This window comes from Lissotriton helveticus, chromosome 4_1 (genome assembly GCF_964261635.1).
Source record: "Lissotriton helveticus chromosome 4_1, aLisHel1.1, whole genome shotgun sequence".
Lineage (NCBI taxonomy): Eukaryota > Metazoa > Chordata > Amphibia > Caudata > Salamandridae > Lissotriton > Lissotriton helveticus.
The window spans coordinates 2,126,649,099-2,126,666,637 of record NC_136063.1 but is presented as its reverse complement, the minus strand read 5'-3'; the positions used below and the strand labels follow the sequence as shown (position 1 = coordinate 2,126,666,637).

Below are 17,539 nucleotides of genomic sequence, written 5' to 3'. Positions count from 1 at the left end.
TCAGTTAGAAGACTGCACACACAGGCTCTGCAGTGGTAGGCCTGGGACATGTTTGTAAGGCTACTTGCGTGGGTGGCACAATCAGTGCTGCAGGCCCTGTATTAGCATTTAATTTACATGCACTGGGCATGCACAGTGCACTCTACTAGGGCTTTATTCGTAAATCAAATCTGCCATTCACAGAGAAACCAAATGCCAATACATTTTACACACAGAGCACATGCACTTTAGCACTGGTCAGCATGGGTAAATTGCCCCGGAAAAAACGAAGTTAAGCACTTAATCAAGAATAGGAGGTCAGAAGCAAAAAAGACAGGGGAAACCACACCAAATGATGCCAGGCCTAACAGGTATGAAGTTTGGGAACAATCCTAGCGACACAGTGTATTTGTGAGCCAGTAGAGCAGCTTTCCTGCCTTGTTGCCCACCTTATACACCCTCCGCTAGGAGTGAGACCAGTTCAGATGGGCTCGATCGATAAGCTTCTAGTCGAGGGTGAGACAGGCCTGGTCTCGGGAGCATCATACTGATTGACCGACGTTTGCCACCTCAGCACATTTAAATCTGTCAGCATCCTGTTTAAGACGCAGGAGCTCACTCCTTCGATACCTAGTTTTGCTATGAATATATGATAAAGCTCTCCTCTAAAAACCATCTTGCAGGCTTCCCAGAGCGCAATGGGGAACGAGATTGAGCTACCGTTATGGTCAAAATAGTGCAGTGGAAATAGTCGCTGACTGAATCATCCAATGGCCACAAAGCATTCAATCGAGGTGGGCCCCACTCCCCCCCGTCAATCTACTGACTGTCTGCATAATGGGGAATGGTCAGCGAGCTGTCTAGGCAGTATGTGTATTCGGGAAACATTGCTGATGTCAACCGCAAGAGTAAACCAGCATTTGCAATGCAATAGGTGTCGCATTTGAGAGAGTTAAAGCTTTTGGCATTGTAAATGATATTGACTTTTATTTATGTGTTTTCAAAAGAAACACACGTATAAAAGGCATTGCCTGTTATAATGCCAATAGCTCAAACTCTTGCTAATGCGAGACCACTTTAATAGTGGCCGCGCTCCTTTCATTAGACCCTGCTTCCTATACAGCGAGCGGTGTCTAAAGAAGGGGGCGCAGCCACCATTAAAGTGACTGCACGGCATGGGGTGCTTCTCCAAAAACAAAACGTTTTTTTTTGTTTATAAAAGCGTCCCATGCAGCGCTTTCACTTTAATGGAGCTCACGCAGCTTTCTTTAAACGCGGCTTGCTATAACCTGAATATGGCCAGCAGTGTTAAAAGAAAGGGGCATGGGCACAATTAAAGTGAAAGCACGGTATGGGGCGCTTTCACCCTAAAATAATAAAAAAATAGCAAAGGTTACGTAGCGCGGCCTCTAAAGTTAAAGCGGACCGCGCTGACAAATAAATTAAATGTAGAAGCGATGCCACTATAGTTTATGCGGACTACGCTGGCAAACTAAATAAAGAAAGAAGTGCTGCTACTACAGTTAAAGCTGACCGCGCTGGGAAATTAAATAAGTAAAGAAGTTTTGTAGGAAAGCACTTTGTGGGTGGGAATAGAGGGAAATCATTAAAGAAAATAGTGCTCACAAACTAGATAAAGCAGACCATGTAACAACACAAGTAAAAAGTCCAGTTCTTATGGGAGGTTACAAATGCAGACAAGACGGTACGAAAGAGTGACTAAGCCTGTTCATGAATCAAAAGCAACATTTAGAAAGGACGGTAACAGGAACCAATCGAAAAGATGGGTGGGGAATGGGCGGAGCTTCTAGTCCATACCTGAATACAGCATGCCTCGGCAGAGCAGCGTATGCCCTGCCCTGACTCGACCTAAAAAAGAATGGCACAGCACGTCATGTCCTTCCAATCCCGTCTACTTTGACCTCTGTCTGTTGCACACATGAATGCACCAACATAGCTCCACTGGTGAAGTAACTAGGGGCGCAGAAAGTCAAGTGACATCAGGTCCCAGAGGTCTGTAGTCTGAGGTCTGTATACGTTTCATGCTGGTGGAAGTTCCTAGCTGCATTAGTGCCAATCACCCTTGGGAATCCCCCGGAGGTTAAAGCGCTTTAGGGCCACAAAATTCAACGCGCTACAGAAATGCAATAAGATTACTGAGCTTTTTACAGGAGGGCCAGCAAGGAAATTCCATACCTTTCCAGGAGCATTCGGCGAGCCAAAAAAGTGTACATGGGGAGGAACAAGTCTGCAAGGTAGATCTGCTGTCCAAGATTTTCAAATGATTTTCATGGGAAACAAATGAGCTTTTTGCTAGATTACGCAGATCATGCACATGAACTGGTTAGGCCGTAGAACCCGTGGACAAGGTGAAATGTGTTGAAGTATGTTATGTTTTGTTTTCATACGACGGATTATCCCACCACAAGCTCGGAAGGCAGTGCGCCTAGGAGCAAAGAGGCCAGTGCCGTGGACGACGCCAGAGCGGGCACCCACTCCCGCTGAAGGCCCCTGCTATCAAGGATGGCCTCTCAGCTCCTAGGCTGGCACCGGGCATTGCTGGGTCTGTGGGATCAGATCTAGGCACCGAAGGAGCCTTCCCTCTGAGGCGCCCAGACATCCGCTTTTGCTCAACTTGGCACTCTCCTGGCAGTGAGCGACTAAGTGGAATTGCAATGACACTCCGAAGCTATGCAGTGAGGGAGGCTCAAGGTGCTGCAGTGAGCGCCACCTGCTAATGAGTCATGCAGTGAGACCCAGGTGTGTTGTAGTATGTTAGTGTGCGAGATGCAGAAACTGTTCCGTGAGTGAAACGTGGAGTACTGCAGGGAGTCAGTGACTGGGCCTCAAGAGAATTTGAGTGCACGAGTGAGTGAGGCCCAGGAGAGCTGTGGTGCAGGTGAGACTCCAAGAGAGGTGCATCCGTGAACCATGCAATGAGGTTGGGAGTTATTGCATTGAGTCAGTGTGGCTCGAGACTCGGAAATATTGTAGGACATCAGTGGGAGACTCGCAGTAGATGTGCCGTCAGTGAACCGGAGGGTGTCACTCTGTAGTTCAGCAGTGGTTCCAATGCCTCACTGCAACACTCTCTCTGGAAGGCTTCCCTTGGCGAGAAAGAGGAGAGTTGCACAATGAGTGGCTCTCCAGTGCGATTCAGTGAGTCAGAGAGTGCAACCAGTAAGCAAAGGTTACTGTGGACCAGTGACGTAGCCAGTGTGTCCTGAGACCTAGAGCAAGGAAGGAAACGGGCCCTCCGGCCGCTGTTTGAACTGTGAAATACAGCAAACCTCGGGATTCAAGGGTGCCACTGCACCTGCTGCCCCAATGGAAGCTATGTCTTCATGGGAGCTGACGCTGCACTGAAGAGATGCTCCTTTCACACAGTCACAATGTATTCACTAACACGAGTCAGACAAAAACGGATGTCATGCCCGTTTGCACGGTTCGTTCTCTAGATTAATTTTCCCGCCTGTCTCACACCCCGTGAAATGACCAATGTCCTTGGCAATTAAAGAAAAACACATGTGACCGAGAAGTGGCTTCAGGGGTTGTTCTGTAGACTAGTGACACCATTTTACGATAAAAATTCCAGCTAAAACCTATATTTCAAAGTATCCATGATCTAGAAGCACTCATCTTAAAGGCGTGTTGGATTTTCCAAAGTTCATAAAAACAGCCATAAGGCAGCAAAGCTATCCCTCGCGTTAGACAGACAGTACATGGTACAGATCATATCTTTTCTACACAGTATTAATTCCCTGGCAGCTGAGCATTCCCTCTGTAAAACAAACCTTACAAACTCGGGCTTTCGTCAGCAGAGATATTCCTCCGGTTATCCAAATCATAAAGGCTAAGGATTCACACAACAGGGTTATCCCCGCGGATGCATTTAGCGCCTTCTTGAGCTGTGACATGCCTTTTGGAGGATGGCGGAGCAAGTTGTTTCTGGAAATACAACACGTCATTGACCTTGTGATGCATGCTAACTTTCCCATGACTATCCCACTCCCCAATCCAACATAGGCTTGATATTCGTAAAGGGTGTATGTAACAAGCTAGGATGGAGGCAAGGTAGACTGTCTTTTGGAAGAGACCGGGCTTTAGGTCTGGTTAGTGGGTGGGAGAAACAGACACAAGGGCGACAGAGCGAATTAAGCAGTGATGGGGTGGGTGGAGGACTGAAATAATACCGGTCGCCTGGGTTAAAGTGAAAGCAGGCGCCCGTGTTGTTATTGAAAGCAGGCACCCATGCAGTTAATGTAAAAACACATAAGATAAGATAAAACGCGTGCATGTTGCTTATATAAACACAAACGGTTCCAGCTGAAGCAGCGCATGTCCTGCCTGCAGTAAGAGAAACTCAATAAAGAAAATAGTGCTTACAGATATCAAATACCATGTAACCCAAGTAAAAGGGCCGGTCGCCATGGGAGGTTACAAATGAAGACCAGACAGTACTTAGGAGGGACTAACAAGCCTATTTACGAATCAGAAGCCAGCATTAACGAAGGACAATCACGAATATGGGCAGAGATTGGGCTTCAAGTGCATACTCCAATACAGCATGCCTCGCAGAGCAGCACATGCGCGCTGCGACTAGGCTCGACCTAAACAGTAGTCAACATATGAGGATGTACTGTGTGAGGGGAGTAGTATATGTATTGACTGGTGCTACGGTGGTGTAGCCGCCAGATGTTGATGAGTCTTATTACCCTCAAGCAGTCAGAAAGGAGCACTGACCTACCAGTCTCCTATTAAGACTTTGTGTCAGTCGAGAATGCATTAAGGTGTTATAATTCCCACCAATAAGGGTGAAGCGCGTGGCAGACGCCGCTAGGAGCTAAGTAACATCCATATACTGCTGTCATCAGAGTCCTATTGGCAGGACGTGGCGGCCCAGTGGTTCTGTGGATACCTTTTGAACTACAATGCGGAAGGTTTTCTTCAGGAGGATGGCCACCCCTTTAGATCCCACATATAGCCTGAATTGTACACTCTGTCCAAGAAGGACAGTTTGCACTCAATAGGGGTGTTTCTTGGAGCAACAGGACTGCGGGTTGGAGCCACTTGAGATACAGCATTAACCGCTCCTCTTTTGAGGTTTTTCATTCACCCCAATTACATTACAAAATAAAATGGTATTATAACCTTAGAGTTTCCAGTAGTGAAGTCCGAGCTCATCGCGTAGGTGATCAGGTAAGTCTTTGAGGGTGAATGCAGGCCCAACAACATGTCACCAAGGAGAGAGCCAAGCCCCGGGTCCCCCGCATTCCAACAATACAGGGAGGGTGCAGCCCAGGCTGTTGTCACAGGGGCTGGTCCACAAAAGATCATCGTCACTGGTAGCTGAATAGTAGCCCCCCCCCCCTCCAGGCAGGCAATGCCACCAATTGGGCAGACACACCTCACCGACCGGGGCACAATTCCCTCCCAGTCACACTAGTAAAAAGCGCCACCTCCCCCGAGTGCTGAGGCAGTCCATCCCCTGCTCAGAGGCTTGGGCATGGAGATGCACCTTACTAGTGCTGTGGGTGAAAATGAAGCACTGAGCTCGTCCTTGGATTTACCGTGTGAGACTCCATTCTTGGCAGACTCTGTACTTCACCACATTTTTTATCAAGTGTTGATAACATATTTCTGGACACATCATTAATCCAAAGTAAACCTTCATTACAGTACAATTTGTGTATTTCTCGCTCTTCTTTTACCTTTCAGAATTCAAATCCCTATTTTCTTGAACTGGCATTACACAATCTTCTCCTGAATCACATTTCATTAACTACAATTCAGTTGACCGCCTTATTTTTAAAAGACCCTAATTTGCTTTTTAACCTCCTTTTTCGAGCCACTTTAACCCCTTTATATTCATGTGAATTCATTCTAAATCTACGACTGCTCAATATTTTTTATTAGTCTTTATTCGTAAAATAAATATAATTTCATAGACTGTATAAACTTACATCACATTTTTAATTCACTTAGATACTTTGTGCACAACCATCAGGATTAATCCCAATACCTAAACAGCGAACAATTATTAATTTCACATGAGCTGAAATTTGTCTTTGAGGCAGATACATTTTCACATGTTGTTTAGACACTGGTGTGATTTGAACTTTTCATTGTGTGGCTGTTCATGCATAATTTTCCTGACATGCGCAGTACAGGCAAACACTATTTTACTTTAGTATTCGTTTACTTTCTAGCAAGAAAACATTAATGCATATTTCTAAATTCATCCTGATGGTCGATGTACAATAATGTTTAAGATAAATCTAGTTTCATTTCTACTTTTATTGTAATTCTCTGTTGTCAATGTGATATTATGTGATGCAGTTCAAGCACAAAGTTTCAACAGCTCGCTATTTAGGCGTAATAGTAAATATGAAGCCATTGTCCTAAAGCACACCCTATTGTGTCTCGCAGCAGGGTATTAATCAAATGGTTTTTAAAATAACTTTAAGTTGGAGTCAACATTTGATTTTCTTGTAAGTCCATTTCGTGAAAAAGACCACAAACACAGTCTGGAAGTGAATCAGGAAATCTAACCTTTTTTTAAATACAGGTCATATTTTTTTTTTTTATCAATTGGAGACCTTGCGTGGGTCATCAAACATTAGCATTTGCGTTAGCATGAACATGCTCACTTATCAATACTTCAGCATTATATTTTACATCTTGTTAGGTCTGTAGCCAATAAGTATATCATTTCTGGAGCCATCTCCTACAAATTCAAAGCGAGAAAGACCTCTTTCGTTATATGAATTTGCATGTGTAATAGTATGTTTAGACAAACATACTCCTCCCACCCGGGGGCTGTTATTTATTTGATGGGCATCGGCGCCCTAAATGATCAACATTATGTCAAGGATTAAACCCCAAATCAGTATTTTCATAAATCTTGCTAAGGAGAACAAGTGATGCATACCATTTTTTGGTGTTAAGGCACCGATTATTCAGACTGGAATAGTGGTGCTGAGTCCGATGGAGTGGGATTAACATGATTCACATGTTTCAGATAAAAAGGCAAAATTAGCACAAGTTGTGACATATAATAGGTGGGAACTTAGACGAGTTGCACATGCTTTACATATATAGTCAGTGTTCAAGTAGGACAGAAGGTGCATGGATGTATAGGTTTAGAGTTAGTAGAAACATAACATCTATAAGATATTGAGTGGGCAGATGGAAGCATTAGATGTAGCAGCAATAGCACTACTTTCACAACCCCATAGAAGCAGGCTCCAAGTGCAAATATGCACCCAGATCCTGCTGAACGCACACAATTTCTTAATTTTAGTCCATTCTCACTTACCTAACTCATCACTGTGCTTCATTCTAATTCCCAGTTCTCTAGTGGACCGTATAAAACTCTTATTGGATCGGTTCCTTCACCGACCCTTGCCCGTCTTCCAAGCAATTGCCCCTTGTTTTCTGGCCAACATTATCCTTGAGTCCACCAGCCATGCTGTTATTTCCTCCTGTTTTCCAAGGTGCTTGACCTAGCAGACATATGACACTCTGCTGGTGTATCGACTGTTCAAGTAAAAATGTGCACCACCTCTTTTCAACAAGATCTGATAGCAGGGCATATCCGTACTCCATGGAAGAATGCGTCCTTAAAGGCTCGTTCATGATCCGTGCAGATAGAAGTATTGTTTTAGTTTGATCCCCATGTTATGCTGTACCTGTTACATTTACAAGCTTATCATGGATAGCTGATGATACTCTAAATGTGTGACCAGCTTCACGCCAGTGGGACTTGACTTTCAGTATGGTCAGAAGGTTGACGTACATGGTTGATACGGGTCTTCTGATTGGCCTCATCTTCATTAGTACCTTCTCTGGTGTTGGTGCAGTTCCATTGTTGCTTAGTTGAAATACCAAAACATCTGTAAAAGTGATACATATTAAACATTTTTGACCGATTGGGAAGGACATTACCTGCAGCCCTCAAATGAGTCCCCAAACCTCCCTCCTTCTGATCATATTCCTACGTTCACCGTCTTCTTTCGTTTTGCATCGAGTCTTACCTCCCCTCGCTCCTCATTGGGGGAAACAAAGCGATGACCACTTTTTAATTAAACAGTAGCATGCCTCCAAATTCTGTGTATGGCCTTGATCACCATAGCTATTGAGAGATCCCGGCTGTCTGTCCAGAAGAAGCCCTCCATGTAGGGAAATTCACTAATGCTGTGCACCAAGCCTTACAAGCTTTCTTCAGCACAGCTACACAGAATTGGGTATTATATCCCAAAGGAATCATTATTCTTAGAAGAAAATTCCAACATAGGACACGTGTACCAATAAACAACAGTGGGAAGAACCCATTTGGAATCCACAACTCGGTACTGTGTACTACACAATTCAAACACTGTTATTCAAACAAGCATTTACAATGCAATAGGTTTCGCATTTGTGAGAATTTGAGCCATTGGCATTGTAAATGACAATGCTTTTTATTTACGTATTTGTTTTAAAAACATAAATAAAAGGCATTGTCATTTACAATGTCAATGGCTTAAACTCGCATAAATGTGAGACCTATTGCATTGCAAACACTTGTTTAACATATGGAAACTGACCAGACATTAAAACGGAAATCTTGCAACATTTTAGTTAAGGAAGACTTCACATTTTCTTTCAAAAGTTCCACTTCTCTGGAGAGGCAGTTTGATTTGCTTTTCATGAAATAAGGTGCCGACACACCTGAAAAAAATTATTTTTAAAAGGAAAGCGAAGGATTGGAACTTTTAATTTCAAAACCAATATCCAAGGGCTCCTGCCGACTGGGGAAATGCCCATGGATTAAAAGGTCAGTGTCGCCATGCTACCACAACAGTAGTTAAATGCTTTTAAAGTAAATAAATGTGTTCATGTTAATTCATTTACTGTGAAAACGCCTCACCCTAAACATCGCTTAGGAGGCTAAATCCTTCCTCATGGCTAAATTCCTTGACTAACCCGTGCGACTAGCACCGAGAGACTTATCACCTTTGTGATACCCTGTTCTATTGTATGATGATGTATGTATGATCCTTGATCACTGTGTTAACGTAAAGCACCCCTGCACTTTCCTCCCTAACGTATAATTATTTATTCTGTAAAATGCTCCTTGTACCTTTTCACCCCCTCCTTCCTTGTACATACCCCTTTGACTCCCTGCCTACCATAGGACCCTCATCGCTATTTACCCCCCTGACTTATTGCTATTCTCTCTGTATTACTCCTTCAACCTGTAAAGCGCTCTGATACCCTCACGGGTCAAGTTCGCGCTCTATAAAACTTTAAATAAATAAGTAAATAAATAAATAAATCGCAAACATTAGAAGTCAGTGGGCTCTGCAAGATGAAAGGAATGGATGTCTGTTTACAAAACCACAGCCCATGTTACGAGGACACAAAGCAAACCGAAACCCGAACCAATTCATTAAAGGAGGTTATCTCAGATCCTACAGGGACATTGTGCAAACCCCTCCCCCGCCCATCACTTGTGTCCTTTGTTAAGAGAGTAGAGCTGGAAATCTTATGGAAGATGTCTGCTACAACTCTCGTACCAGCAGATTCACCGTGGGTCTTGGCAAAACACGGTCGAACCAAACTTGCTCTTAAACAATACTGGGCAGAAGAAGCTTCCATGGATATGGGCGGGTTTGCTAGGTGACATAAAGACCTCTCACGTGTCACAAGCCCAAGTGTGAGTAACTCATGTAGTCAATGCACCAATCTACAAACACAGAGTACAACGGTTCGAGTCGGCCTGCACGGCGTGCCCAACAGCTGGCGGGACTCTTAGGCAGCGGCTGCCCGGAAGAGGAGCGGGAAGCAGTGTATACAAAGTCAGCAAAGAGTACAGCATGGCGCTCCTAGCAGCTGCCCGGGAATGGAGCGGCGACGATCCAGCACCTATAGAAATTAGTTGTAGCACTCACTCAATAACATAAGCACATCCCGTGATCACTGCTACCGTGCAGATTAAAAGAAAAACGCAAAATACAAGTGTGTGCTTTCTGCCTCCTCCTCGACTGTGACCTGCTCTGTTTCGTGAAGAGGAGGGTTTAACATTTATTTCAGCAGCGGTGTATCAGGCGCAGGTATTCAGCACCAGTCTTTCAAGTCGTAACGTGAGCATTTTATTAATTATACTCTTTTGTAATTTCAAAAGTCATACTTGCTCGCGCCCTTACCGTTATGTAGGCATTTTTTAAAGTCAGCGCGAGGCATCTTTACGCATCACGCTTCAAGTCTTCCATTTCATGCGAAACCGAAACCACGGGTGTAGCGCAGGAGACGCCGTCGCCGTGCTCGTGCACGTTGGCTGTCCCTGCTCATGATGAGAAGACACGCCGCAAGACACGCCGAGCTGAGGTAGGGGATGTGTGTGTGTGTGAGCGCCGGAGGGCCGGGGGGTTCTGTATGTATGTGTGTGTGCATGCGGGCTGCGGGGGTAGGGGGTGTGGGGGGGCGGGGGGTTCTCTATGTGTGTGTGTGCGTGTGTGTATGCGCGGCGGCGGCGGGGCGGGGTGTTTCTCTGTGTGTGTGCGTGCGTGTGTGTATGCGCGGCGGCGGGGCGGCGGGGCGGGGGGGGCTTGGGGGGACCTCTATGTGTGTGTGTGTGTGACTGTGTGTATGCGCGGCGGTGGGGGGGGTCTGTATATGTGTGTGTGCGTGTGTGTGCCTGCTTCCAAGGAGCCGTGGGAGACAGGAAGCGCGCGCGACTTGATCCCAGTTCGGAAGGTTGCGCGTGCACATCACTTGTCTCCTGTCTCCCTTGACTCCTTGAAAGCAGAAACGATCACAATAGGTTTTGCTGCGACGATCGCTTCGCGATCAATTCGCAGGGCGAAACCTAAAAAGAGAAGCGAATGTATTTAAAACAAATTTCACTGGGAGTTAAGGTTACAATATAAATACATGCCAACAAACTGTGAGAACTGTGTGTGAAGCGAGCAACATTGAACCACATCGACCATGATGCATGAGGTAATTCAGCTGTGACGTGTCAGCAGGGTGTTCCAAATCCCTTTGACATTTTTAAATATATTTATAGTGCGATCGAAAATGCTTAACTTGCCCCAAATAATACCAGTATCGTGGAGCCATTTAAGGTAGCCTGTCAGTTTTACAAGTGTGAACAACTTAACTGCATTATGACAAAGCACCGTCCACACTGCAAGGCATTATTCTCTGCGAATTATTCACTGGTTTTGTATGACACTGGATTCTTTTTTTTTTTACTATCTTACTTATTGCATTTCAGTGAGTTGGAGTCTAACTCTTTACTGAGCTGTAGTCTGCTTCTATCATCATCTTAATGTTCAATTGTAAAGTGCCCTAGTTAATTACGCTGTCCCGTTAGTAGACCTGGGGTGTGCCGTCCTCGTGAGCTGTGAGAAAGTGCTGTGGGTGGCAGAGTGGTGCTCAGCGGCGTCTTTTGACAGCCTTTTAGTTTTAGCGAGAAGAGGCCTCTGGCTTTATTTATTTAGTTTATTTATTTTTGTAATGTTCTGTAACGTGAACATGTCTCCAGGTCCCTAGAGCGCCTTGAATACAATAAAAGGGGCAAAATTAGACGAGTGAAGTGAAACTAAAGTGGCAATGTGTGAGATTGCACGTGCACAGTGAAACAATGCATACATTAGCTTGAGCAAAAATGCAGATGAATAATGTTCATTTTACAACGCTTTCGTAGGCCCTGTTATTAGTATAATCATTAAAAAGCATTTACATAGCATTGAAACACCATCTGGCGGAACCAGGCGATTTGATGGGCGGGGTCTGGGTTCTTGGGGTCTTCGCCCTTTGTTGTTTGCAGGCAGGCGATCAGTTGGATAGCCTTCAGTTTACAAATTAGTAGCAATGCCTTTTTCTGTGGTTTTCTCATCACAAAGCTACTGCCGCATGATTATTGCCAAACCCTCCCAGCCGCAGTACTTTATCAGAATGTTCCAGCTTTGAATTTTGGCACAAGCTGAAGTTGTCCTAAGGAGGGTCATGGAGCACGGTGTAGTTGTCGCAAAATGGAAAAATAATTGATAAACAAATACATTAAAAAAGGTGAGTCATGGAGGATGTGCGCTTTTAGGTGTAATGTCAGTCTGCAAAAACTGAGCAAGAGACTCACCTGATACTGCCTCCCAATGCACATAAGTATCACAAGTGATATCAGGGAGCCTGAATAAACCGGTTTGAGGGCAGGGTATCGCATCCCTGTGCTATCTGGGGGACCATCCCTGAAAGAGAACCAAGAATAATTCTTCTCCAACACCATGTGAGGATATTCCTTCAAAAGCACCCGCTTCCATTGGCCGGCTTCATCACGGGATACCTCCCCGCGGCGACCAATGATGAGGTTTAGTTCAGTCAGCAAGTTCCTTCTTTGTGGGAACACTTCATGGGATGGCGTTTTTTTTTTTTTTTAATGATTTCTTTTTTATTGAAGAAATGCTGCTATTTCACACCCACAGAGTATTAGCCCTCCTAGTGTATGTTTTGTTGTAGAACAAAACACCCGCATTATGATTCCTTTGTAACATGAAATGAAATGCTAAAAAAAGCATATGACAGGGTCATTTTATGTTTTTTCTGGGTTTAAAAAAGTGATCACGAGGTGTTTGCAGTATAGGCTCTCAGTGGATCAACCTGGATCTGTCCTCATTGTCCACACTAATTGCAGTAGTGAATAAGTGAATAATGATCACTTGTCCCTGCGGACTAAGATATGTGGGAATAGCACCTAGAAAAATTCGGATCCGGGTTAATAAACATCATGACAATATCCTCACTGCAAGGCAGGCTACTCATTTATTTGCCCTCTACACAGACCGTGACTGTGATCTCACGTGGACTGTGATTAAGTCTTTGTTTAAATACGCTCCAAGTGACCGGTTTTTCAACATAAACTATTTGTGCCAATTGTCTCAGCAGTTCTGCTTTATGTTATGTTATATGCATTTATAGCGCATTTAAAGCGCGCTCGGCTACTCCAGAGAGTACAAGAAGTAGTGTGCAGCTGGATCAAACGCATACTTTTCCTGTTATAATAGAATATATCCAAATTGTTTTTAGAGCACACAATGGCTTTCGTATTAAATATCCGATTGGACCAGGAAAGAGGCACGTAGTTGTCTTTGAATAATGGCTAGACTGCTGCCCTATATCAAAATAGATCTATTTGACGAATGCCACGCTAAGTATGACGTCAGATTCCATGCTGCGTTGTGATTTGCAGGTAGAAGCGCTGGCCTTTAAAAGCAAGCCTCAGTCCAAGTGGACCTGGTTTAGTGGACCGGCCTGGGGAGCAGAGATAGCTGCCAAGAGAAACAAGCTAAGACAATTATCGGCCCAGAATGCTAACTTTCTTACCAAAAAGGGGCGAAAAAGACAATGCTAATCAAAATGTCCCTCAAATTATGCAAGGAGCAGTACGTAATGCTTAAGTGGCCATTACCAGCAACACTAGTGGGAGAAAGTCATCTTCCTGACAATAATGTGGGCTGTGTGGGTGAGGTGCTTCCAGGTAGTGGGCATGCCGGTGTGTTTTTCTGAGCTTGGCACTTTAATCACGAAAATAGGCATAGACTGTGTGCTAAAGAGTAATATCATACGAAATCAGTATATTGTGTAGCTGATAGGGGATGTGCAAATGCTAAAAGACAATGAGGAGATGGATGACATCTCATTGCGATATGTGTTCTCTTATCTCTCCCCAACAGGTCTACACAAGTAGATGAACTCCCCAAAAAAGCAAGATGTTATCTTTACTTACCCTACTGTGGTATAGTAGTAGTAATAATAATAAAATAAAAATAATAATAATAATAATAATACCAGGTTTCTAGTAAGAGTGACAACCTAAAAGGGACTAGTCCTGACGAATGTCCCTGGCCTATGTTCGACTTCATCGAAGCAAGAACATGTTGGCTGTATGAGAGCCTTTATTGCACAGACCTTTTAGCATCACTATTGTTAACCCGACAAAGACAGGGCCAACAAAACAAACAACAAAACATGAAATTGATCAAATTACGTAATCGTATGTATTTTTAGAAAACCTTCTGTCCCTTTAAACGGAGGAATCACTATAACCCTGGTGTTTTTTCCCCAACAAAACACAGACCAGGAACATCTGTCAAGACCCTGTGACCGTAAACCTGCTCCATTTCTTCACTAAATAAGCATAGCAAAAAAAGAAAAACAAAAAGCATCTACCCCGAGTTGTTCCCAGTGAAGAATACTTTCCTGAATCATTGGCAGTAGCGATGAGATACCCGATGATGAAGCATGCCAATTTAAGGGGGTGAGGGTAACTTTTCATTTTAACAACAAATCTTCATGCGGGTTGTTGGAGATGAACTGTCCCGGCTCTCTTTTAGTTGTAATATGCCAGATATTGGGAAGGTCTTTGTGAAGCATCATTGGTAGAAACCCTTCTCTGTGTTCGGGCCACATCTACAAGGCTAAACAAGCACTGTCATTACCAATTGGTCTGGCTTTTAAGGCATGCTGTATGGAATGTGAAGCATTACAAGTAAATAGCATGGCAATGGATGTATGTCTTTGTGTGGAAGCAAAGAACTGTAGAATAATATTGGTTCAGGTTAAATGGTCCGGTGCACTGTCGAGCCAGACCTCATCATCCATGTGGGCTAATGACTGCCCTCTTCCCATCTATGCTCCTGCCAGAGAAATATACCATAAAGCATCGAGTGATCTAAAACACTTTATTAGCATTACAGTGTCATGTGTGTGTCTCTGAAAGTTCAAGTGCAGGTGGCTGGATAAAAACACAACATGATCACAGCTGTATTAAGGACAAACACTTGTTTTGTGGAAATTGTGGAAGCACACAACTTCTGCCCAATAAAAACATGGACTCCTGGCTCCCAACACGTGGGCAGAGCCAACGCCTCTCTCTAGTGACCCTCACATAATTGTTTGGTGACCGCTGTGCTGTCAAGCCAGACCATAAAAAGCATTCTGGGCTATTCCCGCAGGGAATTTTGCTAATGGGCTATGATAGTGGAAGGAGTTGAAATCCAGATATTAATTTGTGAAGTAGATAAAAGTATTAAACATCAAAGAAACATGTTTAAAACTGCGGATTAGAAAGAGCAGGTAGTCATGAGAAAGCCAGTGATCTTGAGATGCTAAAGGAGGAAGACATGGCTGCAGTGTGTGGCCCGGGATATTTTCCCCAATCTTTCAGTCCTGATTTATCAGTGTATGTAAGTTTCCCATATAGAAGTTTATAATATGGTTCCAAGGTAGCAACATTTTCAATTCCCAGAAGAGATCTGGTTTGCAGTGCAACATGGAACCTCTAGTCATGGGTTATATTCCAACTATAGCACTTAAATACAAACTTGTTTAATTCTGGGCAAATACTTTTAATTTCCTGCACCTTTGACTGCAATGTAATATGTAGACAACTTATCTTGCAGAGTATGGTCTGTTAAGCTCTTTGTTAAACCTTTCAGTTCCCTCTTCCCATCCCTTCCTAGTTTGTGCAATCCACTCTTAGCCAGAGCCCACCCTATACATGAAGGCCAGTGCCTCATGTTCCAGGTGCTCTTAAGCAGATGAAAGTATTGCTGTAAATTGTTGTTATTAACACTTGAGATAGCGCATAAAATCATTCCATTAGTCCATATCCACTATTCTACTCCCTCAGTAGTTACTCCTGATCATTACTCATAGCTCAGAAATAGTTTAGTCTTTAGATGGTTACACAACCAAAATGTTGATCTAACAGAATTGTTGTTTCCCCTCAGATTTCCCAGGAAGGTGAAGCAGTGAGGGCATCATGGAGACCGGGGCGAATTCTACCGTCCTCCTCGTCGAGGGGATGACCTGCAATTCCTGTGTCCAGAGCATTGAACAGATGATAGGGAAGCTGAGTGGAGTGCACAGAATTCAGGTTGGTCTCCATCTGATAGTGTTCTGACAGCTATGCTTGCGTTGACAGCCAGTCATGAATCCAATAAGTAGAAGGTGGGATGAGAATGCAGTGCTGGTGTTTTGTGCGTTAAAACATCACTAGAAAAACATTAATTACGAAAAACATTAAATGTGAAAGCAAATACATACTTAGTTATTTATTAATGTTTTTTCCACCCAAGATATTGTGGGTAGGTGTTAGAAATGCAAAATGACATTTCTCCTTGCCAGAAACCCTGGTTGCTAAGTTCCACAGTAGCTAAAATCGTGACACTGCACAAAAAGAAATGATGCGGTAGAGATGGGTGGATATGAGCTGCTTCCTCTAATCACCCTAGGCGCACCACCAGAAGCAAGAAATGAGTGAGGAAAGTTTTAATTAGGGAATCCAAACATTGATATGATTTAACATTACTGTCGTAATGTGCAGAATATTTTAGTAGAGAACTTTGCTGGTCAGAGATCAGTTGTGATAATCAGCCACCAAGTGAAGTTTTGCTCATTATTTATTATGTGAAACAGAAGGAAGTTGGGTTTGTGTCTTCCTTTCCTTTTGTATGCTATCAGAAACCTAGCAACATTTAATGTTTGCTAGCCTGTTAATGTTTAAAGTTGTTGGAACATAATCAGTGGAAAAAGAAGAAAATGTAAATATTGTAGCATGGTATTTTTCGTTTCTTGTGTAACCCACATATACTTGATTAAATGCTTGTCTTAAAGAGAAAGTCTCATGGTATCTGATTGTGTACCACAAATATGTACTTACCCAGCCTCATGTTGGTCTCGCTGGTCTCACTTGGACACTGATACACCCGCCCGCTGGCGGGGCACTGTCAGCTGCCTGGCTGGAAGCAGCGGCTGCTGAGAATGAGGCAGATAGAGGCAGGTGGGGTGGCTGATTGTGGCGGCCAGCTGAGGGCAGAGGTGGGCGCAGACCTAAGGGCTCCCGTAGGCTGCCGCCTGTGAAGCTTTCCAGGTCGTCCGGGTCGACCGAGTCCTTTGCTAGCCTGACCAGCAACACCTCCGAGGCTTCTGAAGGTTCTGAGGATTCCAAAGCCTGGGTTCCAGCTGCTGACTATCCGCCTCACCTCTCCATGCTGTCCATCTCCTCACTGCAACTTGCACCGCTCTGCTGCTCGACTCTGCGCACCACAACCGAAAATCCAAAGTGAAACAAACCAAAAGTCTCCAAGACTAGTTTATTGTCATGTTTGGTCTTGGAGAGAAGACGATGATGTTAAGGTCTGTGGAGATCAACTTCAGATTACTATCATCCACTTTACCTTGTGGTCCCCTTCCTCTAGAGCAGAGGTCTTCAAACTTTTTGATGCAGAGACCCGCTTGTCAAAATTGTTTAGGCATAAGGACCCACTTCTGACAAAAATTTCTAGAACCTGGTACTCCTTATCATCGACAACCATAAACGTCCCTAATTCCTACAGCAAATAACTTTTATGGTCGGGAAATAATATCAAACAGTGTGTAGCAAACCAAGGGTCAGTGAGCTTGGGGTTGTGGTCCAAGGTGTAGTTAAAACAAAGGGCCTCATTTATGAGGAATTGGCGTAGGGCAGCGCGGCACGCCTTCTTGTTGCGCTGCCCTACACCAATGTGAAAGG

The 17,539-nt window shown here is 44.0% G+C and overlaps 1 protein-coding gene across 3 annotated transcripts in view; it reads left to right on the top strand.

Moving 5' to 3' along the window:
* LOC144829566 (copper-transporting ATPase 1-like) overlaps nucleotides 1-17,539 on the top strand; it is a 405,691-nt gene that overhangs the window by 28,586 nt on the left and 359,566 nt on the right. For all 3 annotated transcript variants that reach the window (XM_078688825.1, XM_078688827.1, XM_078688826.1), the window contains exon 2: nucleotides 15,756-15,901. In XM_078688825.1, coding sequence (XP_078544951.1) covers nucleotides 15,788-15,901 — 114 coding nt within the window. In that variant the 5' untranslated portion in view covers nucleotides 15,756-15,787. The remainder of the gene's footprint in view (nucleotides 1-15,755; nucleotides 15,902-17,539) is intronic.